General features: G+C 41.1%; 1 protein-coding gene across 2 annotated transcripts in view; it reads right to left on the reverse strand.

The window, feature by feature from the left end:
* The window catches only part of KDR (kinase insert domain receptor), a 44298-nt gene extending 22023 nt beyond the window's left edge, over positions 1-22275 (reverse strand). The window contains exons 1-15 of one of the 2 annotated variants that reach the window (XM_027598827.2): positions 21924-22275; positions 17679-17772; positions 15500-15696; positions 11829-11959; positions 11432-11600; positions 10707-10846; positions 9858-10035; positions 8328-8442; positions 8075-8238; positions 6074-6227; positions 5033-5156; positions 4400-4508; positions 3216-3557; positions 946-1092; positions 473-604 (exon numbers count right to left, since the gene is read on the reverse strand). In XM_027598827.2, the coding sequence (XP_027454628.1) occupies positions 473-604; positions 946-1092; positions 3216-3557; positions 4400-4508; positions 5033-5156; positions 6074-6227; positions 8075-8238; positions 8328-8442; positions 9858-10035; positions 10707-10846; positions 11432-11600; positions 11829-11959; positions 15500-15696; positions 17679-17772; positions 21924-21990 (2263 nt within the window). In that variant the 5' untranslated portion in view covers positions 21991-22275. The remainder of the gene's footprint in view (positions 1-472; positions 605-945; positions 1093-3215; positions 3558-4399; positions 4509-5032; positions 5157-6073; positions 6228-8074; positions 8239-8327; positions 8443-9857; positions 10036-10706; positions 10847-11431; positions 11601-11828; positions 11960-15499; positions 15697-17678; positions 17773-21923) is intronic. The other variant, XM_027598825.2, reaches the window with a different exon arrangement.
* Positions 22276-25029: the final 2754 nt, after the last annotated feature.

Consider the following 25029-nt stretch of genomic DNA (forward strand, 5'->3'; position numbering starts at 1 on the left):
CCTTTAACATTTAGACACCTTAAAACTTCCACATCAGAGAAGCAAGGGTCTATTGTTCACAAATAAATTTTAATTGTCTGTAGTCCACTGAAAACTGTGAACCCTTGTGATTATCTGGATAGCATTGATTTTGGTGGTTGAACAGTAATTCTAATGTTTTTTCAAGTAAATATAGGGGTATTGCTTCCACAACAAGTTAACCGAGCCATTCAAATGAAGAAAAAAATAAGAGCAAGGAGGGTATTCCGCCTGTCTGGCTAAGAAATTTTCCAAAGTGAGAACTGCAAGGATAGGAAATGTGATGCAAGCAGAATTAAAATAACATTTTTTATGGTTTCTGGTTAAAATAATATATACTTAGAGTAGAACATATACAAAGTACAACGATTATCAAAAATCACCCAAAGTGTGTGAGTATATATACAAACTAAGTTTTTAAAACCACCTGATATGTCCATGCATCTCCACTGACCTTCTACTATGAAAAATGCCTCTACTTTTGCACAACCAAGGACACTGCATGCCTGGCAGGTATAGAGGCCTTCATCCTCCTTCCTCACCCTGCGGATGGTTAGGTTCCGGTTCCCATCTTTCAGTACAATACCTAAGAGAAAAGAAAAATGACTGTTTCTATTTGTGATGTGATCTGGTGGAGTTTTTCAGGAAAAAAATTCTAAAAATATAAATGGTGTCCTTTTCTTGGACTAGTATCTAATGCCAAAGAGTGGTACAGGATGCATTGCTGACTCATCACCCCTGGGCTTCCATGAGAATTCAACAAGGCTCTGAATACTTTAATTCTGAATCTAGGAAATGAGCCAGACCATGGACGCTAATATTGCTTTTTTTTTTCCTACCTAAAACAAATCAAGATGTAATGTGAGGTTTAGAGCACATCTCCAGGAGAATTCTGCAACCAATGAGAGATAGACATATTCTATTCACCTGAGTCTTCTACCAGTGTCTCATTGTCTTTAAACCAGGTAACTTGTGGAGCTGGATTCCCAGACGTGGTGCATGAAACTTCAATGGTTTCACCAATGCTTGTAGTCTGATTCTCCAGGTTTCCAGTGATCATGGGTGCCACGCGCTCTATGCACACACAAAAATCACACATTTAGTTATAACTTTTGAAATGGTTTTAACATCAGTAAACTAATAAATAGTTTAAACTTCACAAACAGTAAGCTGTTGATTTACTAAACTGCAAATAAATAGAAGTTGATGACAATACCGTTGGTCACTGAGTAAAGTTAAATAAAACAAGTCAGGATGGTTGAGATAGATCACTACACCTCTTTGAACATTCCTATTAGTGATTCTAGCTGGTTGTCACATCACAAAATAAAGGTTGTCACTTTTATGGGTTTTTCTTCTAATTAGACAGAGCTTCCTCAAGGAGAAACAGTCCCTCCCATGAAAGTTCTAGCCAGTGACACCCACGAATTCCACCATATTCCTTTTGAAAAGTGCGAAACTTCACTGTAATTTAACAAAGAATGCCTTATATTCATTTGACACTTTTTTCAAAACTCACTTATACTATTTCTGTTGCTCACTATCAATCCTAGGATGGACAAGAATATTAACCTTATTTCACAGATGAAAGAACTGCAGTTCAGAGGGGTAAACAACTTGTCCAAGTCCCTATAACTGAGTAAGGGTTTGAACTAATAATAGAATCTGGTGAACCTAAAGGACTATTCCAGTGCCATTTCCACTAAAACACAAATGAGCAAGACAACAATCCCTAAAGAAAGTCAAAAATTTCAAGAAAATTAAGCCCATAGGTATTTCTTTCAATGTATAGCAAAACTTCAGATTTGCCATACCATCAAAGGGTTATAGAAATATCCTTTCCAAAGCAATCAAAAGGAATCTTGCTGAAAGGATCCAGTTCAACATTTAACAAAATGAGATTACCTCAGTGGTGAACTACATTGGGGTTTAAACAAATGTCCTGGGCTCTAGTCTATTCTAAGAATAATTTTAGGAAAATAACTTAGGAGTCCTTAGAGAAGCAAACCAGCTCATTGTGAGCACAGATTTCCTGGGCATGGCCTCCTTCACACCTCTCTCTAAATTCTTCCATTAATTTGAAACCACACTGGTCACCAAGGTAAACAGAAAACACATGGTCATATATGTGATAGGATATGAAGGGCCCGGGGAATGACTTCACCCCAAAATACTCCTTCTTTTGACACCTAAGTCTTAACACCAGCAAACACTATCCTAGTGTCTGTCTGAAGATACCTCTTAAAATATGCCAAGACCTCTGAAGAAAATATTATTCCTCTAAAACTGTGGTATAGATTCATTCACCTGGGCAGTTTGTTTCCCTTCTTAAGAGTAAAGTCAGACAACACATGTCTCCCAGAAACTAGGAAGGGTCACTAAAGAGAGGAGAAAATGGAGAGAGTGGACACAAAGAGTACTTCCCAAATTTGTCTGATTTCCCTAGAGACAGATGCATGGCTGCATAGCTTTTGTGCAAGACACAGGTTAGAAGAGGTGTGGAGAGTGGCTCCCTGGGGAGTTTACAAAGCTACCTGCTCATTAAAATTATCATCCATCCCATTGATCTTTATGCTGGACTACATGGGATGACCCAGAGGTACCGGCAGTGAGTGTAGCAGCCCTCCCAGGGTTTCTCTCAGGTCCTAAACAACCCCATGATCACCCTCTTCATGCTGCAGACACCTTACTGAGCACTTAGTATGTGCCACTGTGTTCTATGATGCGAACTACAGCAAGGAGTAAGACAGAAAACAATTCCTGTCCTCATGGACATAGAGACCTCAATGGGCCATGACCACCCAGTGGTTGCCTGTGTTCTCATCTCGTCTACCTACTCACCACTGTGAACTTCTGAAACCTACTTGGCTCATAGTAGGCATTCCATGAATATGTGTCTACTAAAATATATGAATGTCAAGAATAAAGGAGGAATTTTCCCAGTTTGCGCTAATCCCTTGGAGGTACTAGTGAAATCCTATCATCAGAGCTGGAAAGAAACATGTTCTTTTCTCTTTTTAATGCATCATTTCATCACTATTCACCTCCTTCTGCCTCAAGAACGTTCAGTGAATAAGGTAAGCGTGCACCAGTCTACTTCATATGCTCCTATAGGACAATAATCTTTTTACAGTCCCTAAAAGCACTACACTAAAGGCATTCCAACTGTCTTTGATGACCCAGAATTGCCTCCCTACCTAAAACTGTGAGCTGTCTGACCACACAGTGTCTTTTCTTTGTCTTCCTGTCCTGAGCAAAGCACACATAGTCTCCTTGGTCCTGCAAGGATGCGTTCTGGAGCTCCATGATCAAAATGTCACTTGTGCCATTAGAGATCTTGGTGGAGTTCATTTTCCAAAGAGCATCCAAGTTCTTGCAAACAGGTGTGGGCAACTCTCCCGAACGGACTGGCAGAGCCTGTGGGCTAAACTTGTACCACGTGAGGTCCTCAAACATAGTTCTGTCTGCAGAGCACCACAAAGACACGCTCTCCTGTTCGGTGGGCTGGGTGTGAGGCTGCAAAGTGATTTTAGGGCCCCCTGAAATATAAAACCCAAGGTTAGAAAATGATGATTTAATTTGGGCAGCACACAATTCTCTTCTTGTCGCCTTCGGACTGCTATAAAGCACCAAGAAAACTGAAGCTCTAGCAATCCCAAACAATGTAATACAAGGAGACAACCAAACTAGACAGTTCGGGCCCCAAAATGTACTATTTTACCAAGATGCATTCCACAGATACATATCAAATCTCCACTTTGAGCTCTATCTAAACACAGTTTTTGAGATTAAAAAAATCCAAAACATATTCAAAGCAGATAATTATAACATGGAAATTTATAAATTAGTTCCTCATTGACACATCACACTCAATGACATTAAAGCTATATTTATGACAATTAGCCCGGACTGAACTCTTTCACCTAGTCCAGTCAGCTAAAGCTTATCCATAAAACTAAGATGAACAGGCAGAATCAGCAACATTGGGAGGAAACTGCCCCTATGTCATTACAATTCCCTCCAGAAAACTCAAGCTGTCAACTGTTCAGCAGCAAGCCCAACAATACTGAAGGAACCCCAAGAAGCCAAGCATTGTGTTACACTTGGATGGTGGAGACATAACTATGAGATAGGACTTGTGGCTAAAAACTATATGAAACCATTCTCTCCTCTGAGGGAATGGGAGAGTCAGTTGTACTGACTTCACATGAGCCTGAAGCTAGCTGAGGAGTCTTCATTTATGAATGAAAGCACCCAGATTCAGTCCAAGTCCTCTCCTGAAACACCATGCCACTCAGGAATGGCAAGGACCACAGAGTATCAGACAGCTTAGCACCCACCTGATGAGACACCCAACCCCCCCTTGCAGAGTGGTACTCACTGGTCACATGGAAGGAGATCACCCTCTCTCCTCTCCCAACTTTGTTGATGGCTTCACATTTGTACAAAGCTGACACATTTGCCGCTTGGATAACAAGGGTACTTACAGTCTATGAAAAACAAAACAAAACACAAATCCCAGGCCATAAACAATGGAGGCTGTGTTTATGCACATGCTTTCAGACTAAAATTCAACCTGTGAGACCTTCCTACTCCATTCATATTACTGCATTGACCTTCTCAAATCCACCCAATTATAATTATGCTGCTGTGGCTCATGCATTACATAAAACGGGCATTGGAAACCAAAAAGAAAATAAAGTGTTTTAACACTGTACACATTTTCTCATTTCTGTATTTGTAAAATCAGAATCACCTTACAAAAGATGTACAGATTTAACGGCATACTTGTTTTACCTTTCTCTGATAAGATATTAATAAGTCAATGGTGCTTCTAAAAGTCATTGGTGCTTTCAAACTAACTTAATATGTTAGTATTTTATTGTACAATTAATGTGACTATCAATCTCCAATATCCTTCACATATGATTGACGCCATGCTTCCACTCCATACTTCTATCCTTCCAGAAAAGAGAGAGAGACAGCTTTTCAAATTAAAGAACTTCAAACTCACTTTGTTTTTTCCTTCAATTATGGCAAATTGATTTTTGTTGACTTCAATCTTATTTCCCCCCTGGAAGTCATCCACATTTCTCCATTCTTTACAAGTATATGGGTTTGTCATGAAGACAGCTTGGCTATAAGGAAGAAAGAACAGCTCCTATTATGACTTAATTTTTCTTTAGTTCAAATCCATAGCAAGGAAAGGAGTCTGACTTTGGTGATTATGTTCTTGGAAATAACTTTCAACGCACACTACCTTATTACATGATTTGGCGCCAATTAAAAATAGGCCTCAGCAAAAAAGGAAGAGGTTCTAGGTAGATTCATTCAGGATACAGGAGGGAAACAGCTATTCTGGGAACAAACCTCCATTCATAAATTGAATCGACAAGACAATTCAAGCTAATTTAGTTCAAAGGAAGACAAGGAAACTAAGAAGTCATTGGGCTTCTTAAAGTAATCTCCCTGGGACTGTGGCCTTTGTGTAGGAAATGGTCAGCATCTGAGGAAGAAACTAGTAGTGGCCATCTCAAAAACAACAACAGGAAGTGAACTGCTTGGGGTGGTAGTGGGTGGCCTGTTGTTTTGTCTTCCTAAGGATGTCTGGACTTATGTGAGAACCTGATAAGCTGGACCTGAGAATCCAAAGGCTGCAGCCAGGCCTGTGGCTCCCTCATATCCATCAGCTCTTCCTCTGAGATGGACCTTCTTCCAGATAAGAAGGAGAGAGGGTGGCATTCACCACTTGATTGGTATAAGGAGAAACACCAAAGATTAGCAATTGGCAAAGTGATCGAAGAGCCTGCGTTTGGAGAGGTGTGCACACTAGGGCTAAGCTAGGAAGAGAGAGCTATCTAATCTCAAGGTGGGGCACCCCAAGGAAAGACTTGTCCTAAAACGTAAGACATGGAGAAAGATGGAAAGATAGCAAAAGGACCACTTGGGGCATAACTTTCTTAGGAATGGCCTTCTCGGGGTGGAATGGAGTCATACCACAGCGTACGGTAAGAAATGCACAGCAACAGGCAAAAAGAGGCCCCAGGCTACTCACGCGGGCTTGTAGGTGCACTCTTCCAGCTGCCAATACCAGCGAATGTGATGCGGCGGCGGGACGGAGTAGACCGTGCATGTCAGCATCTGTGTGGTGCCATACTGGTAAGAATCCACCAGAGAGATCAGGGACTTCTCACCAATCTGGGGTGGGACTGGAGATGGGAAAACCCACGTTTTAATCGTCAATCCGCTTTGAGGAACAGAAAGTGGAAGTTTTCATCAACTGAAGCCTATGCTTCTATAAGCATATGATTTTGCCCTCCTTTTGTTTTTCAAAGAACATCTAGACTTGGACACGGGAGATGTGACTTCTAGGGATAACCATCATCCCCATAAGTGGAGGACTGTGTGCAAGTCTGGCCACCCTCTGCCTCAGTTTTTCTTGGTCTACATGATAAGGATAACTCTCCCTGTGCTCCCAATCTCAAAAGACCAGAAAGAAAGAAAATCATTGTGACTAGCACAGCAAATACGTTCATGATGTGCAAGCCATTGTTCTAAGTGTTCTGCATAGATTAATTCACCTAATCACACATGAGAAAAATGAAACAGAAACATTAAATGACTTGCCCAAGGTAACCCACCTCTCTTCCTTCTCCCTCTACTTCCTCCGCTCCCTTCCTTCCTTCCTCCCTCCCGCTCTCCCTCCCTCCTTGCCATTTCTTCCTTCCCCCTCCCCCTCTTTCTCACCCTTTTATTCTCACTTTCCTTTTTTGGTTCCAAAGTCATTAATGCAAAACTATTCCCCCATCACTATCAACTTAAAGCTTCAAATTATACTCTCAAATTTTGACTTTTTCATGTTTATTTTATATAGCAGGGTAAATGTTAGGGTGAATCAAATGTGTAGTAGTAACTTCATGAATTCTTGAGATGGGGTTATTCACTGTCCGTTTTTACATCTTTATTTTGTGTTCATTTTCTTCTCCCTACCCTACTTATTAGCTTTCCAGCTTCTCGCCATTCCCCAAGGCCCTACTCCTGAGTGGCTTTTGAGTGACACTTTAAAATATTCCCTGAAGCTGATGTCCCAGAAAAGAAAGGAAGCAGAGCTCAGCAGACATACAGAGTGGTGGCAGGATATATGGGGAAACACCTTAATTTACAAAAGAAGATCCCAAAGTTTTCATATGCCATGCCGATAGGGAGAACAAAGAATTCCAACAGAAAAGCACTTCCCAAACTGTTTGGGACAAGAGATTAAATGGATTTCCAGGGTGGGAGGGGGATGCTCTGGTCAAATAACTTTGTCAAACCCTCCATACTCTATGTCTCTTCCCCTGGAGAATGGCAATATATATGAACACGTTAAATCAAGGTCCTGATAAGTCCTGCTATAAAGACACCTGTTGTACATCGGTTTTACATCTCCTTCACTTTCCATGATACCATTTTATTCCCCACCCAGAACACTTTCAGTTTGGAAAAACAACGTTCAAATCATCCTTAAATCATAAACTTAGTATCTTCTCTTCATAGCCTCAGAGTCAGATAGATCCTAGACTCCTGTTTTTTTTAAAAAAAAAAAAATGTTTTTTAAGTTCCAAGAAGCCAACAGTGTCAACCTGCAAAAGCCTTCTGAGTTGGAACCTGCCTGTGCATCAAACTAGCAGCTTCCCACAAAATGCAAAAAGACACTTGCACATTTGCATGCCAGGTGCGCAATTTCACGAGACAAGAGCAAAGGTGGTATGGCAACTGTCCCTGTAGGCATCCTTATTTCACAGCACATAGCCATCAAGTATATCATCTATGTCAATACTGCGTTTGACACCAAACAGTCCATTTACATGGCCCCTGAAGCAAACATGTCCAGAGCGCACCGCCCTGTACTTCATTTCAACTCCACTGATCTGGATCATTTTTATAAATAGAAGCCCATTCATGATGTGAGTGAAGCAAGAGGTGACAAAGGAATGGTGGCCTGGCTGTTTAAGAAGATTTAATCGTACTCTTTATAATCAGTTTGGGGCAGAGAAGGAAAACTGAATAAACTCACCATTCACAACCAGAGATACCACGTGGCTCTGTTTCTCCTTTGACATGGGATTGGTGAGGACAACAGTATAATTTCCTGTATCTTTTTCACTCACTTCCATAATAATCAGTTCCTTCTCCCCTTTTATTGTGTGATTGGACTCAATGGGTCTTCCATTTTTATACCTTGGGGGGGAAAAAATCCCAGGAATTAGTATAATTTAAGGGTTTTCTTTCAAGTGGAACAACACTTTGCATTTATTTGCAATACTTACCATTTTATTTCAGGGGTAGGGTAAGCAAGGTACTTCACGGGGACTTTAACACGGTCTCCCACTGTGGCTTCCACCGAAGATTCCATGCTACTATCAAAAGCAACAAAAGGTTTTTCTGGAAGAAAATAAAAATAATTATTCTCATAAATGTCAACTTATTATAAATGGTCATTTGGTTTAGTTTTTCATTTCAAGTGAAGTGTCAAAGATCTGGGGAGTCTGAGTTACCACAGTGCAGGGATTTCCCCACACTTCCTTTCCTTGTCCACAGTCCAGCTTCTCCCACACAACTGGCCTCTGCATTTGCTTTCCTCTCTCTCCAGGTGCACATTGCAAGCCTACTGACTGCTCAAGTCTCAATTCAAGCATTTGCTCCTCTGTGAAGCTTTCTCCAAGTCCTCCAGGGACCTTAGGGTGCTCCTTCTCTGCTCCTATGGCGCCCTATCCCTATCGACTATATGCCCCAGGACTCAGTCCTCAGACGACTTCTCCTTAGCTACACCTTCCTCCAGGCTCAGCCATAAAGTGCCACCCACATTCCTACTAAATTTGTATTTCCTCCCCTGACTTCTCTGGGTTCCAGGTTTATATATAAAATATCTCCACTTGGATGTTTAGTGGGCATGTCCAAATAAACAGACCCAACCCTGTTTCTCCAAGTCTTACTTCCCTGTCAGCCTTCCCTATCTAAGTAAATAAAACCACCATTCACTCACTTGCTCACACTAAAAATTCAAATCATCTTCCATTCTTTTTCTCTTACCCCCTACAGCCATTAAGTCAAAAGGCAGATCCTGCTGGCTCTATCTTCAAAAATGTATCCAGAACCAGATCATTTCTCCAAGCCACTCACCATCTCTCACCTGGATAACAGCAACAAGCCCCCCACTGGACTCCCTACTTCTGTCCTTACTTCCCGAAAGTATTTCTCAAAAAAATACATAGTAATCCTACAAAAACATAGACTGGAGCATGTCTCTCTCTGCTCAAACCCTTCTATGATTTCCCATATTATAAAATCCAAAATCATTACCAAGGCCTGTAAGTTGGGTGCCATATGAATTATCACCTAAACTGAGACATTTATGTGTTATTATGTGACATTAGTGGAAGAGAATAAATAAGAAATTAGGTTATTTGTTCAAAGCCCCACAGATAGTAATTAAATCCAGGCTTCTCCAATTACAAAGCCCATGCTTATTCACACAGACCTCTCGGCCTTGCAATAAAATGAAAATTTAAAAACTATCTTAGATAATAATACTTAGATAATATACTACTAATAATAGCATTAACAACAATCGCAACAAGTAAAATTTAGTGAGGGCTTACTGTATTAGCTCATCTCATTATTAAAGTTGGGATTTGAACCAAGTTGTGCTCTTGACATCTGGGTCATATGGCCTCCCTAGCAGGAGCTCAAAAATGTCTTCTGAATGAACAGAATAGGAATCACTAGCTGACTTAAACTTATTTAAATTATCTCACTTTTCAAGGCACAGCATAATTCCAAAGGAGATCTTAGCTTACCATGGACCCTGACTGATGTGTTGCTCTTCATGGTCATCATCCCACTGGAAGCCTCACAGATATACTGCCCTTGGTCACTCCGGGTTACACCATCTATAGTCAAGGTGCTCAAAAATTTCTTCATCTCACTCCCAGACTGGGTTTTTAGGTCCCGGATAACAAGTTTTTTATGTCGATGCTGAAAAAGAGTTCACTGAACTTTCAAAGTCCACCATAACATTACCTGGTAGCTTCTAGATACCCACAAGATCAAGTCTTGGCCCTTGGAGAACACTATTCATGCTAAAAATAAGGGACTTCAGAACATTTCATATCATCTAAGCAACCAATATATTTGGTTTCAGGAGAAATAAATGGAACCAACTGAATTAAGGTTTTTAAAGCCTCACATAGTGGGAATGAGATGCATATGTACTACAGAAACACAAGCAAATATGACCACTGCTTAAGGAGAAGTATGTTTTATGCCACCTCTTGAAGACAAATTCCCTTAAAGGGAAAATATAACAAAGACTTTGGAGCACAGAGAAATAATACAACCTGACAAGATGTAATCACCTAGAGAAAATTCATCTTCACAGCCTGAGAGTAGCAGAGTGGGACCGAGTTCTTGGCATTGCATCTGTTTTCCATGGATGCTATATGTTCTGCAGTTCTTTTAAACTGTGTGTGCATGTATGTGTGTGTGTGTGTGTGTGTGTGTGTGTGTGTGTGTGAAAGAGAGAGAGAGAGAGAGAGTTAAGGCCCCTACATTTTATCTGGCCAGAGAGTTCCCTATCTCTTAAGCCAATTCCATTGGGGCTTATTATCAAAGTATTGAGAGGTCTGGCTTTGAATTGCTAGTGTTACCTTCAAAGAAGGATATTCCCAGTTGAAGTCAATCCCCACATTTAGTTCAGTCCTTGCTGTACAATTTAAGACAAGCCTCTCTCCAACAGACAGCTCAACTTCGAGAGGGGGGCTGACAACCACATCATAAATCTTGTACCCTGGAGCAAGTAAATTGAAAATACAGAGAAAGAGAGAGAAAACAAATCTATAACTTTGCATGGATTTTTTCGAAAATGATGCAATTTCAAAATGTGCCACATCATTTTTCCCTGAGTGTCTCACCAATACTTGGTACCTTCCAGCAAAATGGCCTACAGAGACTTACAAAGTAAACCTGCAGGAATCTCAAAGATGTAGCCCAGTGGATAGAAAAGCAGTAAAATTTGAATAGTCAATAGCCAGCAAAGCCAGCCTTAGTAAATTACTGAACTTTCCATAAAATAGGTATAATTAAAAGAACTGATGCCAAGCAATGTTCTGAACATTGAATTTTCCATAAAATATGCTCCGATAATAACACTCTTTTCCGTCCTTGGTTTTGGCAAGAAAAGAGAAAAACTCAATTGCACACAGGTTTATTTGGTAGAGAAGAGCAGATGTAATGAATTGCCCCACACCAGATCTTGAATTAAGATATATTTCAATATCCTTTGTCCTTCCCCCAACACCTTAATCTCCAGGATCTTAATATAGGAAACCAATATTTAATGTCTGATTTAATGATACGTAAACTGTCCACTTACCTACAACCACAACTATGTACATAATAGACTGGTAACTTTCATCATTAATTTTTGCTTCACAGAAGACCATGCCAGCATAGCTGATCATGTAGCTGGGGATAGTAAAGCCTTTCTTACTGTCCCAGGAAATTCTGTTACCATCAGGAACAAACCTCTTTTCTGGGTACCTCTGGGTAGAAAAAGAAATATCAAATATTGAATAAAGTGCTATCCAAAAGTGAAAACCATGTAAAATGATCACTAAAGAATTTATCATTAAAGAATATAAATTGGTTTTATTTGTTGTCATTTTGACCCTTCCCTGAGGATCTTTAAAACACGTGGTTGATATTACATACAGGCTACCCATCTTAATATTATGAAAACATGAGAGATGATTGAAAAAGATGTAACTTACTGCACAAAGTGACACATTGAGGTTGGAAACGGACCCAAGACATGGAATCACCACAGTTTTGTTTTTCTTCTCAGTGATGTACACAACTTCATGTTGGTCACTAACAGAAGCAATAAATGGAGATCTGTAATCTAGAAGAAAAATTAATTCCCTTAGTTAATGGCATTTACTAGAAAAGTTGATCTTGTTTCCAGTTCATAAACTCTAACCAGAGAAGCAAATGATTGAGAATGACATTTCACACCAGGCAAAGGGATCCACAGGTTGGTCTGCTAGTAGATATCTGGCTCCAAAGATATGCTGCAGAAAGGGTGTGTTGTGTGTGTGTGTGTGTGTGTGTGTGTGTGTGAAAAAATCTGAAAGAAAATTCCTAGAATGAAATCGACTCCTTTCACTGGGATCATCAACAAGTAGAGTATATTTTATAGGTTCTGCATTTAAACAGATGGATCGTTATAATTTTTTTCAAAATGAAGGAGCATACTTAATTTTTCATATCATTTTCATATACACATATACATTCTTCATAGATACTAAATACTTTTTTTTTTTGTCTTGAGGTCTTTTATTTTCTTTACATTTATCATGCCATGAATTCATAGGGAATGGGTTCCAGCAGTTCAGGCTCCTTTCCATTAGCTCTCACAAAGTGTGCTTCTCTGGGTGGGGCAGGCTGGCGCTTCAGTTGAACCCAGGTACCTTTCTCTTTGGCTTCCTTCTTTTTCTGATCATTTTCCTTCACACGCTTCAGGAAGCTGTTTCGGCTCTTTGAGTGTTTAATATGCTCAATGCGTACGTTAATTCTCTTGGCAAGAATCTTGCCCTTAACTTGTTTGTTTACAACAATGCCAACAGCATGCTGAGTAACATTGTAGATTCTTCCAGTTTTGCCATGGTAACATTTGTGGGGCATTCCTTTTTGAACAGTGCCCATTCCCTTGATGTCCACAATATCACCTTTCTTATAGATTCGCATGTATGTGGCCAAAGGAACAACTCCATGTTTTCTAAAAGGTCTAGAGAACATATAGCGGGTACCTCTCCTCTTTCCCTTTGTGTTGGTCATTTTGGCAAATTACTGGAAGATGGCGGTTCCGGATACTAAATACTTTTCAAGTACATAAATGTTTAAGTAATTTTTTAAATTTTAAATTAATTTTAAAGTTAAATCTGTACTTTACCTACTGAATTTTATTGACGCTTAAAAAAAGTATATTCTCTCTTTAGGCAAATAATGTCCAAGGGTCATGAAAATAAACTAATGGATTCCAAAGGATCTTTAAAATAAGCAGAAAATAACAACTTTCTGATTTAATTATTCAAGAGAAAAATTGATGTGGGTATTTTAAGGTTGTGAACACTAGATATGAGATTCTTTATAAAATAATGTTCAGTGGTTATTTAGTTCAGTCTAAAATTCAGCAATCATTAATATCTTCAATGATTAAAAACTCAAAAACCACCATGGCAAAAAGCGAGAAGAACAAAAAAGAGATTTTAATGTCATTCTAACATTGTTCCTACAATGTGAATACACCGCTGGGAAAATAGTCTACTCCCCAGAGATAGAGTCGCCATAGTGTGAAGTTGTACTTGAAATCTCACAGAGATAATGGCTCAGACTGCTATGCCCAACACACCTGATCGAGCATTTCCAGAGCTCTTCAGGATGGCTGGTCCAAGTAAACAAAGAGTTAATTAAACCAAGGGGAGAAAGGCAGATAATTCCCTGCAACAGCAGAAGTTTGATTTCCTTCCCAGCTGGAAAGCACAGAAAGGCAGCCAATCCAGCCCACCACATGTCATAGCCATTATCTTATGAGGCCAAGACCCACTTCCTGGCTCCATCCATTGCTGGAGGCAATGGGGTCAGAAGACTAAGGAAGCAAGGTAGGGACCAGAGGGGACATTAAAGGGCCGTCCATAGGGAATACTTCAGTGCTTTCTTTCTCAGTGTTAAAATCTTGGACAGCTCACCTCCTAGAACATTAGGCTTAGACAAGAAGCAGAATTTAATGGTATACCCAAAGACAGGCAATGTACAAATAAACAGTGCCTGGGATTGCTACTTCTGAATATTACCTACCTTTCATCCACGTACTGTGAAATATTACCAAGCTTGCTTCCAACAAGTCTTTGGAAGCTAAGTTAACCCCTTACGTAAGACTAAAGCTATTCAGTAAATCAATTCTATTTCAGTCTTCCAAAAAAAGGAAATAAACAAAAGAAACCCAAACAACCACCCATCCTCTCAAAATAAAATATTTACTGTAACTCATGAAATGGATTTTCACATGTCTCCAGGTTTCCTGACTTGGGGAGAAGGAAATAACGAGATATTACGGGAGAGGTTCATCTTGTAGTATTTCCAGACAGGCTAAAAGCAGGAAATCCTTGCAATCTTCTGAGAAAGCCTGATCTCCTAAGACTGCCAGATCAAAAGGAGCCAGAAATTCTCCAAGATCTGAGCCTTGTCTCTTTCAAATTCTGCAGAGGAAGGAGAAGGGCACAGAATTCTATCTTGGACTGTGCTCACCCTAGGCAAAAATAATTCTCAATATTGTGCAGTCCAGGAATGACATACGTTATTTTGATGTAGTCTCCATTTCCCACTGCACTGGCCATATTGCACTATTGAAATGTAAATGGAGATATGCAAGTGTATTTCCCAAAGCTAATGAAATTCCCATTCTATAAAAGATGTTTCTGGAAAAAAGTCTAAGCCATCTTCACCTGCCTCAAATCCTCCAGGATATAAATATATATATATACAAATGAACAAATAAAATGTCTAAACAGCTCAATTTCACTGAAAAGAAAAATATTTAGTATATCCAAGAAAAGTACTGTACAACACTAACATTCCCCAAAATTGTCTGACAGAATTATAACTATCATCAGTTAAGTCAGGTTTCCACATGAAAATTAAGATAGTATAAGATTTTTGAAACTCAAAAGAAAAAATAATTTATATTATAAATACTAAATACATGTAACATTGTGTTTTATTCTACATGGATGTTAAATTGACCTCCATGGTGTCAATCCCAAATTGCAAACTCTGGAAAGATGTTGTGTATCATCCAAGATCTTGGACCACACAAGCAAAGGAAAGAAATACTGTCCTCAAAAAGCCCTTTGAGGTAGTATCTTCATTTGCACAAGAAGATGGAAATTGTTTTTCACAAAGTATAAGTCGGAAAAGAAAAGTTCTCATGTACATAAAAGCTCCAGAGCCCTTGGCTGTTTCCCTGCGCATTCTTGAGAAAATCTCCTACCCTGTTGTAGATAACCTATCTCTCCACAGAAACCTCTCCATAACGCACCCCTGAACCCTCCTTTTCAAGGATTTCAGGTTCTTTTTCTCAAATACCAGAAGGCTCTTTATAAATCCCTATAGCCAATTGTGAATGCAGATTTCCCTTAGAAACAAAGAGCAGAAGCCCACTAACTGGGCAAAAGAGATGTAACGGGGCCCACGTTCCAGAACAAATCAATGAGTCTTATTCTCAGAGGAAACCTTGAGAGAGAAGAAATTTGTGTATTCCTGTTGGCAAAAAGCCTTTGGAGCAAGCCTTTTGTCGTACTCCATTGTACTTGATTCTTCTCTGCCTATCGTGTTTTATACCCGGTAAATCAGCTTGGGAAATGAATGCCATGTAACTACTTACCTTGAACGTAGACATAAATGACCGAGGCCATTTCAGTGTCCCGGTAGAAGCACTTGTAGGCTCCGGTATCATTTCCAATCACTTTCGGAATCGTGAGCATCTTACAGAAGAGGCTGTCCCTGCACTCGGTCACCTCCACTCTTTTCTCAGAGCCACTCTGATTATTGGGCCAGAGCCAGTCCAAGTCCCTCCGCCCCCTGAAAAATTAATTCCAGGGAAGTGATCATGGGAAATACCACACTATGAGGCTGTTTCTAAGAAAACAGAAGGTTTGTTTCTCAAACTTATATAAACTCAACAGACAGATTCACAGCCTTCTACCAACAATGACAGGCTGAATGCACAAATGACAAAAAGCCCTAAACTCAGCTTTGGACACCACTGATAAGGATTCCTGAGTTTTCTATTAATTAACTCATTCACTCAACAAATGTTTCTTAAGCAGGTGCTATATGCCAAGTGTTGTTAAAGTCCGGGGATACAGCAGTGAACAAATCAGACAAAAATCAATGCCTTTATGGAACTTGTCTAGTTAGAGGAAACAGGCAATGAAATAGTAAGTAAACGCCAACAAAGCTGAATTTTTTTTTAAAGTAAGTAAAATATGTAGTGTAAGTAAAATGTAAGGTGGTGGTAAGTACTGTGGAGAAAACATAGAATATACAAAGAGTAAAGAGTTCTGGTGGGAGGGGGCTTGATGAAGCCATATGAATATAAGGAGGAACAGTGTTCCAGGCAGAGGGAACAGAAAATGTAAAGGTCTTGGGGCAGGAGTATTTGGAGTATCAGGGGAATGGCATGCAAGCCAGAGTAGTCAGGTAACAGTGGGCAGGCAGGACAATAAGTAGTGAGGTTCAGAAGGAAGACGGTGTAACTGTCTAAGAGCCTCATTGGACCTTATACAGACTGCATTCAAACAAAGATTACTTTCATTGCAGCATTTCTGGGCAAAGCCTTAAGAAAGATAGTCCACATCAAAGAGAATGTAACATCATTGATTCTTCTTTCAAAGAATTTGAAATTTACATGAAGTTGCAGCTACATTAGTGAAGTTACTTTAACATACTCCATGGCTTTTTCAGGACATAAGAAATTCTTTTGAATGAGTTTTAAAAGCGAGTATGGAATCTTTGAGGATTTTAAATAGCCTCTGTTATTGAGGAAGGGTAAGAGGAAAATCCACTAAGAAATGTGTCTTCTCATAGCAAAGCTGGAGAAATAGCACGGTTACTATGTCTTCTCCCAAGGGCTCTATATTGGTTACCTACCTTAGATAAGGGGATGAGAGTATCCTTCACAGTCTACAGTCTAAAATAGATCTGCGTTGTGATGAACATTGGTGTTCATCAAGTGTAAACAATGGCAGTAAGCTGCCCAAGGTTCTTTGTGGACCCCTGGCTCTCTTCTCAGAGGGCAACATCACCTCCACCCATCTCTCCACACCTCTGCCAAAGACACACTGCGACGTTCCTGAGAAGCCTCCGGGTCACTGCATTAAACCCTAAGGTCTTCTACCTTTCCTTTTGTGGTTGGGGCTACGAGACAAAATCTAAATACATCTTCTTCCTTTCAAAGAACCTGGTTTCCCCAGTTAGCAAAAAACAGTAGCATGACTTCTTGCTAGCAAATGAGAAGAGAGGCATTCCAGAACATCAAGCCAAAGCATGAAGTCCATTACCTGTGCAGAACATGCACTCAGTAATATTAATGGCTAAATATTAAACTGCTACTACAGTCATAATCTTATCATAAAATAAAATTCCTGGCAAGGGCTAAACAAATATCCAAGAGCCATTCTGAATATAATAAATATGGCCCCAAACCCCTTCAACTCCATCCCTTAAGGGTAAGAGGGTAAGTCCTTAATTTCACTTATTTATTCAATATTTATTGAATGTCTACTATTTACTATATGCCAGGTGCTGTACTGTGTGCATGTGTGCATGTGTGTGTGCGTTGTGTGTGTTGGCAGAGAATAGCAGGAAAAAAATTCCAGAAAAATAATACAAAATTTTGGGGAGAAGAGCTTTCTAATTTTTCATTATTAAATCATTTATTAGAAACCTCACTACTTACAATTACTACAACTCTATTACAGTTCTGCTATGTAAATTATTTTTCCCTCAATAAACAATGAGTTACTTAACCTAGGAAATCTGAATCTAAAATGAATCCTTACCTGCAAGTAATCTGAAGAGTTGTATTAGCCATAATTGTAAGTATGTCTTTTTGTATGCTGAGTCTGGGTGGATCAAGGGAAACACTAGGCAAACCTAGAAACAAATTAAATAAATGACTATAGTTGCCACTGAGTCAGACCCAATAGGAAACACCTTCCATAAACAATGCACACTCTATACTTTAAAAGGCCTCTTCAGCAATTCATTGTGTAAAACTGTGAATTTACTTTTCACCATTCCCAGTAAAAGTTCACAAACTGTGTCATAACAGGAAGAATGGGCAGATGGTCATAAACCAACACAAAAGTTCTGCAATTCATGGAGCTAGGGTGGAGTTCCTGTTTTCCTGCATTGCCAACTTCAAGGTCTTACAAAAGGATATAGGACATTGAAATCAAATGAACCTTCATCTGATGATCTCACTCCCTTGGGAACGGACCCACTGACATTTCTTATAAAGCATAGGATGTACACAGTTGACTAAACTGCTGATTAATGAATACTACTAAGAGAGATTTCTATACAATTCATCTATGTACCCTGAAGGGGAGAGGAGTGCCCATGACATTGTCTCATTTTCCTTTATCAATTTTCTATTGCACTTCCTCTGGTAACTGAACTGCCAAAGTTGGAAGACTGTACATTAAAACCAGGTGAGAGGAATTGAGGGGGAAAAAAAAATTTGCCAGTGTCCATATAATACACCTATTAATACACTTTTCCTTAGAGAATGTAACTAAAAAAGTGTAGTGCTAATGAATTACAATTGGGGAATCTCAACTTATTAATCAAAGCTCTGAGCTCTTCCTGATACCAAGTTTACAATACAAGAAGGCTGTATTTACCTAAAAATACCACTGGACAGATTCCTCACCATGGATCACTCCACAGCAAGAAAACAGAGTTCTTTGTGAACTAAATGCGAAGAGCTAGTAAGTGATGGAAAACTATCAAAGAAAAAAAAACGGCCACCATGCTAGGGCCTTAACTAATATCCAGATTCCAAAACATCACCTTAAAAAGTGATGGATGTTAGGTAAGCACCCAAGCTTAATATGATCTTTAACTCACATCAACTAAGAACAAAAGCCTCTCTACCCAAAGAAAATGAAAACACTAATTCAAAAAGATACATGCACTGCTGTGTTTATTGCAGCATTATTTACATTAGCCAAGATGTGGAAGTAACCCAGTGTCCATCAATAGATGAGTGGATAAAGAAGATGCAGATGCCATGGAGTATTACTCAGCCATAAAAAAGAATGAAACCTTGCCATTTTGCAACTACACGGATGGAGCTAGAGAGTATTATTCTAAACGAAGTCAGAGAAAAACAAATACCAAAGATTTCACTCATTTGTGGAATTTAAGAAACAAAACAAATAAAAAAATAGACTCTTAAATATAGAGAACAAGCTGATGGTTACCGGAGAGGAGGTGGGGGGGGTGGGCGATATAGGTGATGGGGATTAAGAGTACACTTATCATGATGAGCACTGAGTCATGTACAGAACTGATGAATCACTATATTGTAGACCTGAAAATAATATAACACTGTATGTTAATTATACTAGAATTTTAAAATAAGTAAATAAAATTTTTTTAAAAAAGAACCACTGACTCTCGAGGCCGAAACTGGCACTAATCTTGTTGGGTAAATAAGACAGTATTAACAGATATGAAAAAGTATGAGTAAAGAGAGTGAGCAAATATCCAGTGCAAATATCCAGTACACTGAATCTGTGGACCTCAATGTGAATAGCTGTAGGCAAAAATGAACAGCTCAATCACCCATATTTCTATACACTCACCCAGATGTGCAAAATAGGTTGCTGACACAACTGTAGATTTGTTGATCAATATCATAGTTTTTTTTAAAAACCTAGAAATTAAGTTATATCAATAAATCTCAGAAACTAATTGATATGGGTACTGATTTGTGTTTGGACTAGTAATTCTTAAACTTTAGGATGTGTAAGATATCCCTAGCCCTACAAATCTGCATTTTCACAAGCATTTCAGATGACTCGATTACACATGCCCTATGGGAGACTCTTGGACAGCTATTGATCTGGCTTATCATGTTCAGTTAATTAGCATAGCCCTTTTCAATACGGAAGGAAATACTGCCCCCAAAGTAGACAAACAATGAAGCAAAGTTTTTAAAAATAGAAAAACCTTCCAACAACGGAGTCTCACTTTAAGAAAAGGAAAATGAAAACAACTCATTTGGATGAGTACAAGTATCAAACTTGGCTGAGAAACACTAGGTTGAGAAATATGTTGAAAACAGTAACTTAATACAATGTGTACAATGATCCAAATGAGAAAGAACCCATTATTTGGGCACATTTATGTGAGGAAAAAAAATGGTAGTAAAGGCAAAGCTCTAAATAAGCCATGTTCGTTCTGCCACCAAAATAAGAGGTTCTTGAAGATCTCTCATAAATTATTGTCACAGATTATCTCACACTCTAGGTACACTTTCTTATGTTAAAAAATTAATTAAAGATATGTTCTCCATTCATAGGAAGCTAAGAAAATACCATACTATTCAACAAAAATCTTTTCAACAAGGCTATATCAATAATGATAACTTCAAATTCGTATCTGTAGACCAACCAACATTCAATTTTGTTTTGCTCCATTAAGCTTCATTCATTTTTATTGGCAAGTTTAAGTTCTACTCTTCAGAAAATTATAAAGAAATAACTATAAGAAGTACATATGCTGCTACTCAATAAAAAGCCCTTCTATGTTCAAATCCCCTAACCAAAATTAATTAATTTGTGCGCTATTACCCTTCCAGCTCAAAGACAGGAAGGAAAAACAACAGTGCCTCTGTCTCTAGAATTTGATGGCACCAATTACAGCTCAATCCAATTAAGCAAGTCACACACTCCAAAAGGGCAACCTCATCATTATATTCAGGACAACCCGATTACAGTTACTACTGCTGCGCGATGAAACACCCCAGGCTTAGAAGCAACTCACTTCTTTGTGGGATACAGAACAACCACATGTTCCAGACCATAAAGGGGGAGAGAGAGGTCTTGTCGGGGACAAATGATTGTCCATGGTGGAGCTGGCCTGATGAACCAAGTCATTATTAAGAAAATTTAATAACTATAGACAGATGATCTTGTTACTTTATACGAGTGTCTTTTTTTAAAGACATGTGATTCTTTTATTTCAATATAAGGAATTTTTCCCTGAATTATTTGACTTTTTTTCCCCTCCACCCTCTTCCCTTTCTCACCCTCCAAAGAGTGGAAATCTGGAAATTAGCAAACTGTGGCTACAGAAAAGAGATATGAGAAGGGGGCGTGGGGGCGGGTAAAGCGAAGAAAGACAGACATTTATTGCATCAAGAGCATGTGTGTTCCTAATCCTGAAGAAGACTGAAATTTTAGGTGGTAAGGAAAGCGCGGAGAGGCGCTAAATCTAGCTACCGAGTCCCGCAGAGTAAGTTTTCAGAACGTGAGCTTCTGACCCTGCGCTTATCCCAAGGACCAAAGCTTTGAAAGATGTGATTGTTTTACATAAGAAGGTGACTGACTTGGAGACATTTTGGGAAGCTGTCACAACCCCGGCTCGGAGCTCAATTTCACCTTCTCTCTGCAAGGACAGCAGCATCCTGCACCAAGGAAGGAAAAAAAGTTTCCCTCCCTGAACTACACCTCATACAGTGGGTGTGTTTGTGGGTTCCAGCCAGAAGGGAACAGCACACCGGGGTCCGCCTGATTCCTGCAGAGGCAGAGCTGAGTGCACGATGCAGGCGATCCGAGAGAACCGGCTGGCTCTCCCTGCAAGGCTTCCTTCCCCGCGCCCGGGCTGAGGATTGTGCGCCCAGCCGGACAAGGTTCCATAGCCTATTCCTGCCTGCGAGGGCACCTCTTGCCTGCCAGCCCCGGGCGCCTGCCTTCCCACCCCCGCCTCCCCGAGAGCCCGAGGGTGTGTCGCCTCCGCAGGACTCGCTCCAGCCGAGGCCCGGGTCGGAGACCCGAGTCGTGGAAAAGGAACTGGGCTCGGGAGACCACCAACTCTCTGGATAATCTTGGGCCAATCAAAGAGCCTCGGTTTCCTCATTGGTAAATGAAAAAACACAAAGTGTCAAGTCACTTTTCATCTTTCCAGCTCTCTGATTCCGAGTTAGATCCGGCCTCCAGGACCTCTCCACATCGCCCCATCTCTCCTCCCGCACCCGACCTCTCCGCCTTCCTTCTAGGGAGTGGGCTCCTTACCCACTGAGGCAGCCCTGGTCTCCACGCAGAGCCACAGAGCGATGGCCAGCAGCGCCTTGCTCTCCATCCCGCACCTCGCGCCGGGCGCAGTGCCCAGGGCTCGGGCGCCGGTTCTTTCTCCCTGGGCCAGCCCCGCGAAGAAGGCGCGGAGGTGGAACGAGCGCCGCAGCGCAGGACTGTGGGGCGCAAAGGGGAGGGTGCCCTGACTCCCGCCGCGGCTTGCAGGGGCGTCTGCGAGTGCCGGGAGGAGAGGAAATCCCCGCTGCGCGACAGCTCTGGGCTGGCGGTAGCGCGCAAGTGATGCTCCGCGCAGGCAGAAGAAACCCAACCATCCACCGCCAGCTCTCCCGGGGTCCCGGGACTCAGTGCGGGGTGGGAGCTAGAGGCCGAAACTCTAGAGCTTCGGGGCGGGGCCATGAGGGGCGGGGCCGGGGCGGGGTTTCCCTCTGCCGCCGGCCCCGCCTCTCAGCCGGCTACTGAGCCGCGACCCGCTGCTTCCCCAGCGCACTACATCTCCCGGTCTCCCCGCTTGCCTGGGACCGCATCTGGCTCCGAGTCTCCGGAGCGGGAACATCCCAGGCGCAACAACTCCATTTCTGGTAGAGATGAAATGTAGCCCGTAAGGGCTTCTGAGACACTCCAAGCTTCAGTAGGTTGGGGCCCTCCGAGATGCGGGTGGGGGCTGGGTGGTGCCGAAGGAGGGGACAGCGCGGCGAGCGCAGGCGGACACTGAGCCTTCAGGAGGCGCGCCAAAATTTGCGACCGTCTTCGGCGTCCGCGCGTTCCTGAAGTGGCTGGCGGACAGACGGTGGATCAGCAGCAGGTTGAAGCAACCAGAGAAAAGCGGATACTGAGCCCAGGCGAATGCAGGATCGCAAACCGGCAGTGACTCCAGCCAGTGTTTTGCTTGGCTAGCAAAACTGTAGTTTAAAAATCTGAATCTGAATGCCTTTAGTCAGAATATACACATGCTCAGTTCTCCAAAGTTCCCCCTATTTCCTCTTATACCTGGCAGCTTCAAATGTTTTTAGGTTACCAGCCTAGCCCCCAAAGGCTCTTAAATCTGAGACCCGTTACCGGACTTTCACCAAAAACCTACATCAGGACTCCAGGGGGCTGTAGGTACCCAGGGCTCTAGTGTACCCGCAGCGTGAGAGTCACCTATCCCTGAGTGAGGCTCTCTCCTTGAGAAGGGGCTTTTGTCCACCGTGTTACCTGACAAGGAGCCCCCACCTGACTCTTCCTGGACTTTTGACCAGGCCCCTTTTCAGAACAGAGTTCCCAGCCAAGATACCCTTAGGCCGAGAAGAAGGAGGCAGGCTTCGCTGGAGAAGCAATGAAGCGAATGCTCCCAGACCCCGGGCACCCAGAACACTCCGTACCAAACCTCACAACTATCTCTGCATGTGTAGACTCCTCATGGAGCTGTTTGGGGAATTCAGATTCCTTTAGACATTTTTTTTTCCTTCTTTTCTCTCCATTTCTTCCCACACTTAGAGAGTGACACCAAAAGTCCTTTAATTTCTTTAAATAAGGATCTTGCAGATCTCTCTATCTTAAAGGACCACCACCTTCAGGGAGATGAAGAAGTAGAGTTATTATTTCTGCATCTAGGCCAAACCCCCCTTCCTGAAACACCCAGTGTAAAGTGATGCTTTTCTTCTATGTTTAAAATGTTTGCTGTATTTACTCTTCTACTTTGCCAGGTTGACAATTGAAATACTTTAACTCTGAAATATAATGAATATATGTGCTTAAAACTTTTTTATAATATGAAAAAGTTTTGAATGAAAAGCTCTTCTTCAGCAGAGGCAAGCATTTTCACCTTTCCTCTTTTTTTCCAAGCAAAATTTATGCATGTTGAGGTATAGGAGTATCAGCAAGGTTGGCTTGGGTATAAATACTGTGTGTTGGCTTTTTTCACTTTAAAATATAACTTGAGGGGCGCCTGGGTCGCTCAGTCGGTTAAGCATCTGCCTTCGACTCAGGTCATGATCCCAGGGGGAGCCTGCTTCTCCCTCTCTCTCTATCCCTCTCCCTGCTCTTTCTCTCTCAAATAAATAAAATCTTTTAGAAAATAAAATATAATATAACTTGAAGATCATTCTACATCAACCTATAAGGCTCCATCTCATTCTTTTTAATAGTGGCAGGATGTTCTATGGTAGAGATGTACTAATATTTGACCTAGGAGATAATTATTTGTAAGAGGCACGGGTATCCTTAAAGAAACTCCTCTCTTCCTGCTAGTAAACTTAGCAAGTAAAACAGGACAGGCTGTGGCAAAGCTGGACACAGGGGAGGGGGGGTGGAACCTGGTTTGGAAAGGCCATTTTTCTCCATTTCCATCTCCAAACAATTCTTTTCTCTCAGGCTTATTTACAATTCATGACACTTCCTCTTCCAGGTCTCACTTAGGAAGATAGTGTCTCCTCCGAATGCAAACCAGAACTTGCAGGCCCGTGGTAATAGCCCCTTTAGAAGTCTTGGAGGAAATGATGCGTCTTTGATGGCCACAAGACCAGAATTTGGCAGGGTCTCAATGAAATCAGTCTACCACATTCCCTCCCACACAGTACTTAGAAGTAACCTTATGTTCATGAAAAATGACAAAGTCTGTTTTTTGAAAAACGTCTGGTCTAGGGGCAACACCCTCCCATTATCTGGCACCATTGGAGTGATTTTGTGAGTTACTCCCGCAGTACAGGTACAACCACGGCCTAGCAAAGTGCTCAAGTGTTCAGTGCTCCAGAGATGGGATTCAGACACATTTGGGGGTGAAGCAGCAAAGAGTGTCACTAAGTGCACAGACTCTGGGGCCACACTAACTGGGCTTAACCCCCAGATCTACCCCTTACTATTCATGTGATCTTGACCCACTTACTGATTGCATACCTATGAGACACAAAAGGTGACAACAGTACCTTCTTCATCAGGTGTTTTTGCAAGAACTAAATGATTTACTGCATGTAATGCATTTAGAATAGGACCCAACAGCTGGTGAGCACAGGCACCTAGCACATAGTAAGCACCTAATACATTGGGAAGCATTCTGCAAGGGTTAGTCATGCTACAGTGTGTGGCCTCCTTTGTACTACAGAGATCT

Source organism: Zalophus californianus, chromosome 2 (assembly GCF_009762305.2).
Source record: "Zalophus californianus isolate mZalCal1 chromosome 2, mZalCal1.pri.v2, whole genome shotgun sequence".
Lineage (NCBI taxonomy): Eukaryota > Metazoa > Chordata > Mammalia > Carnivora > Otariidae > Zalophus > Zalophus californianus.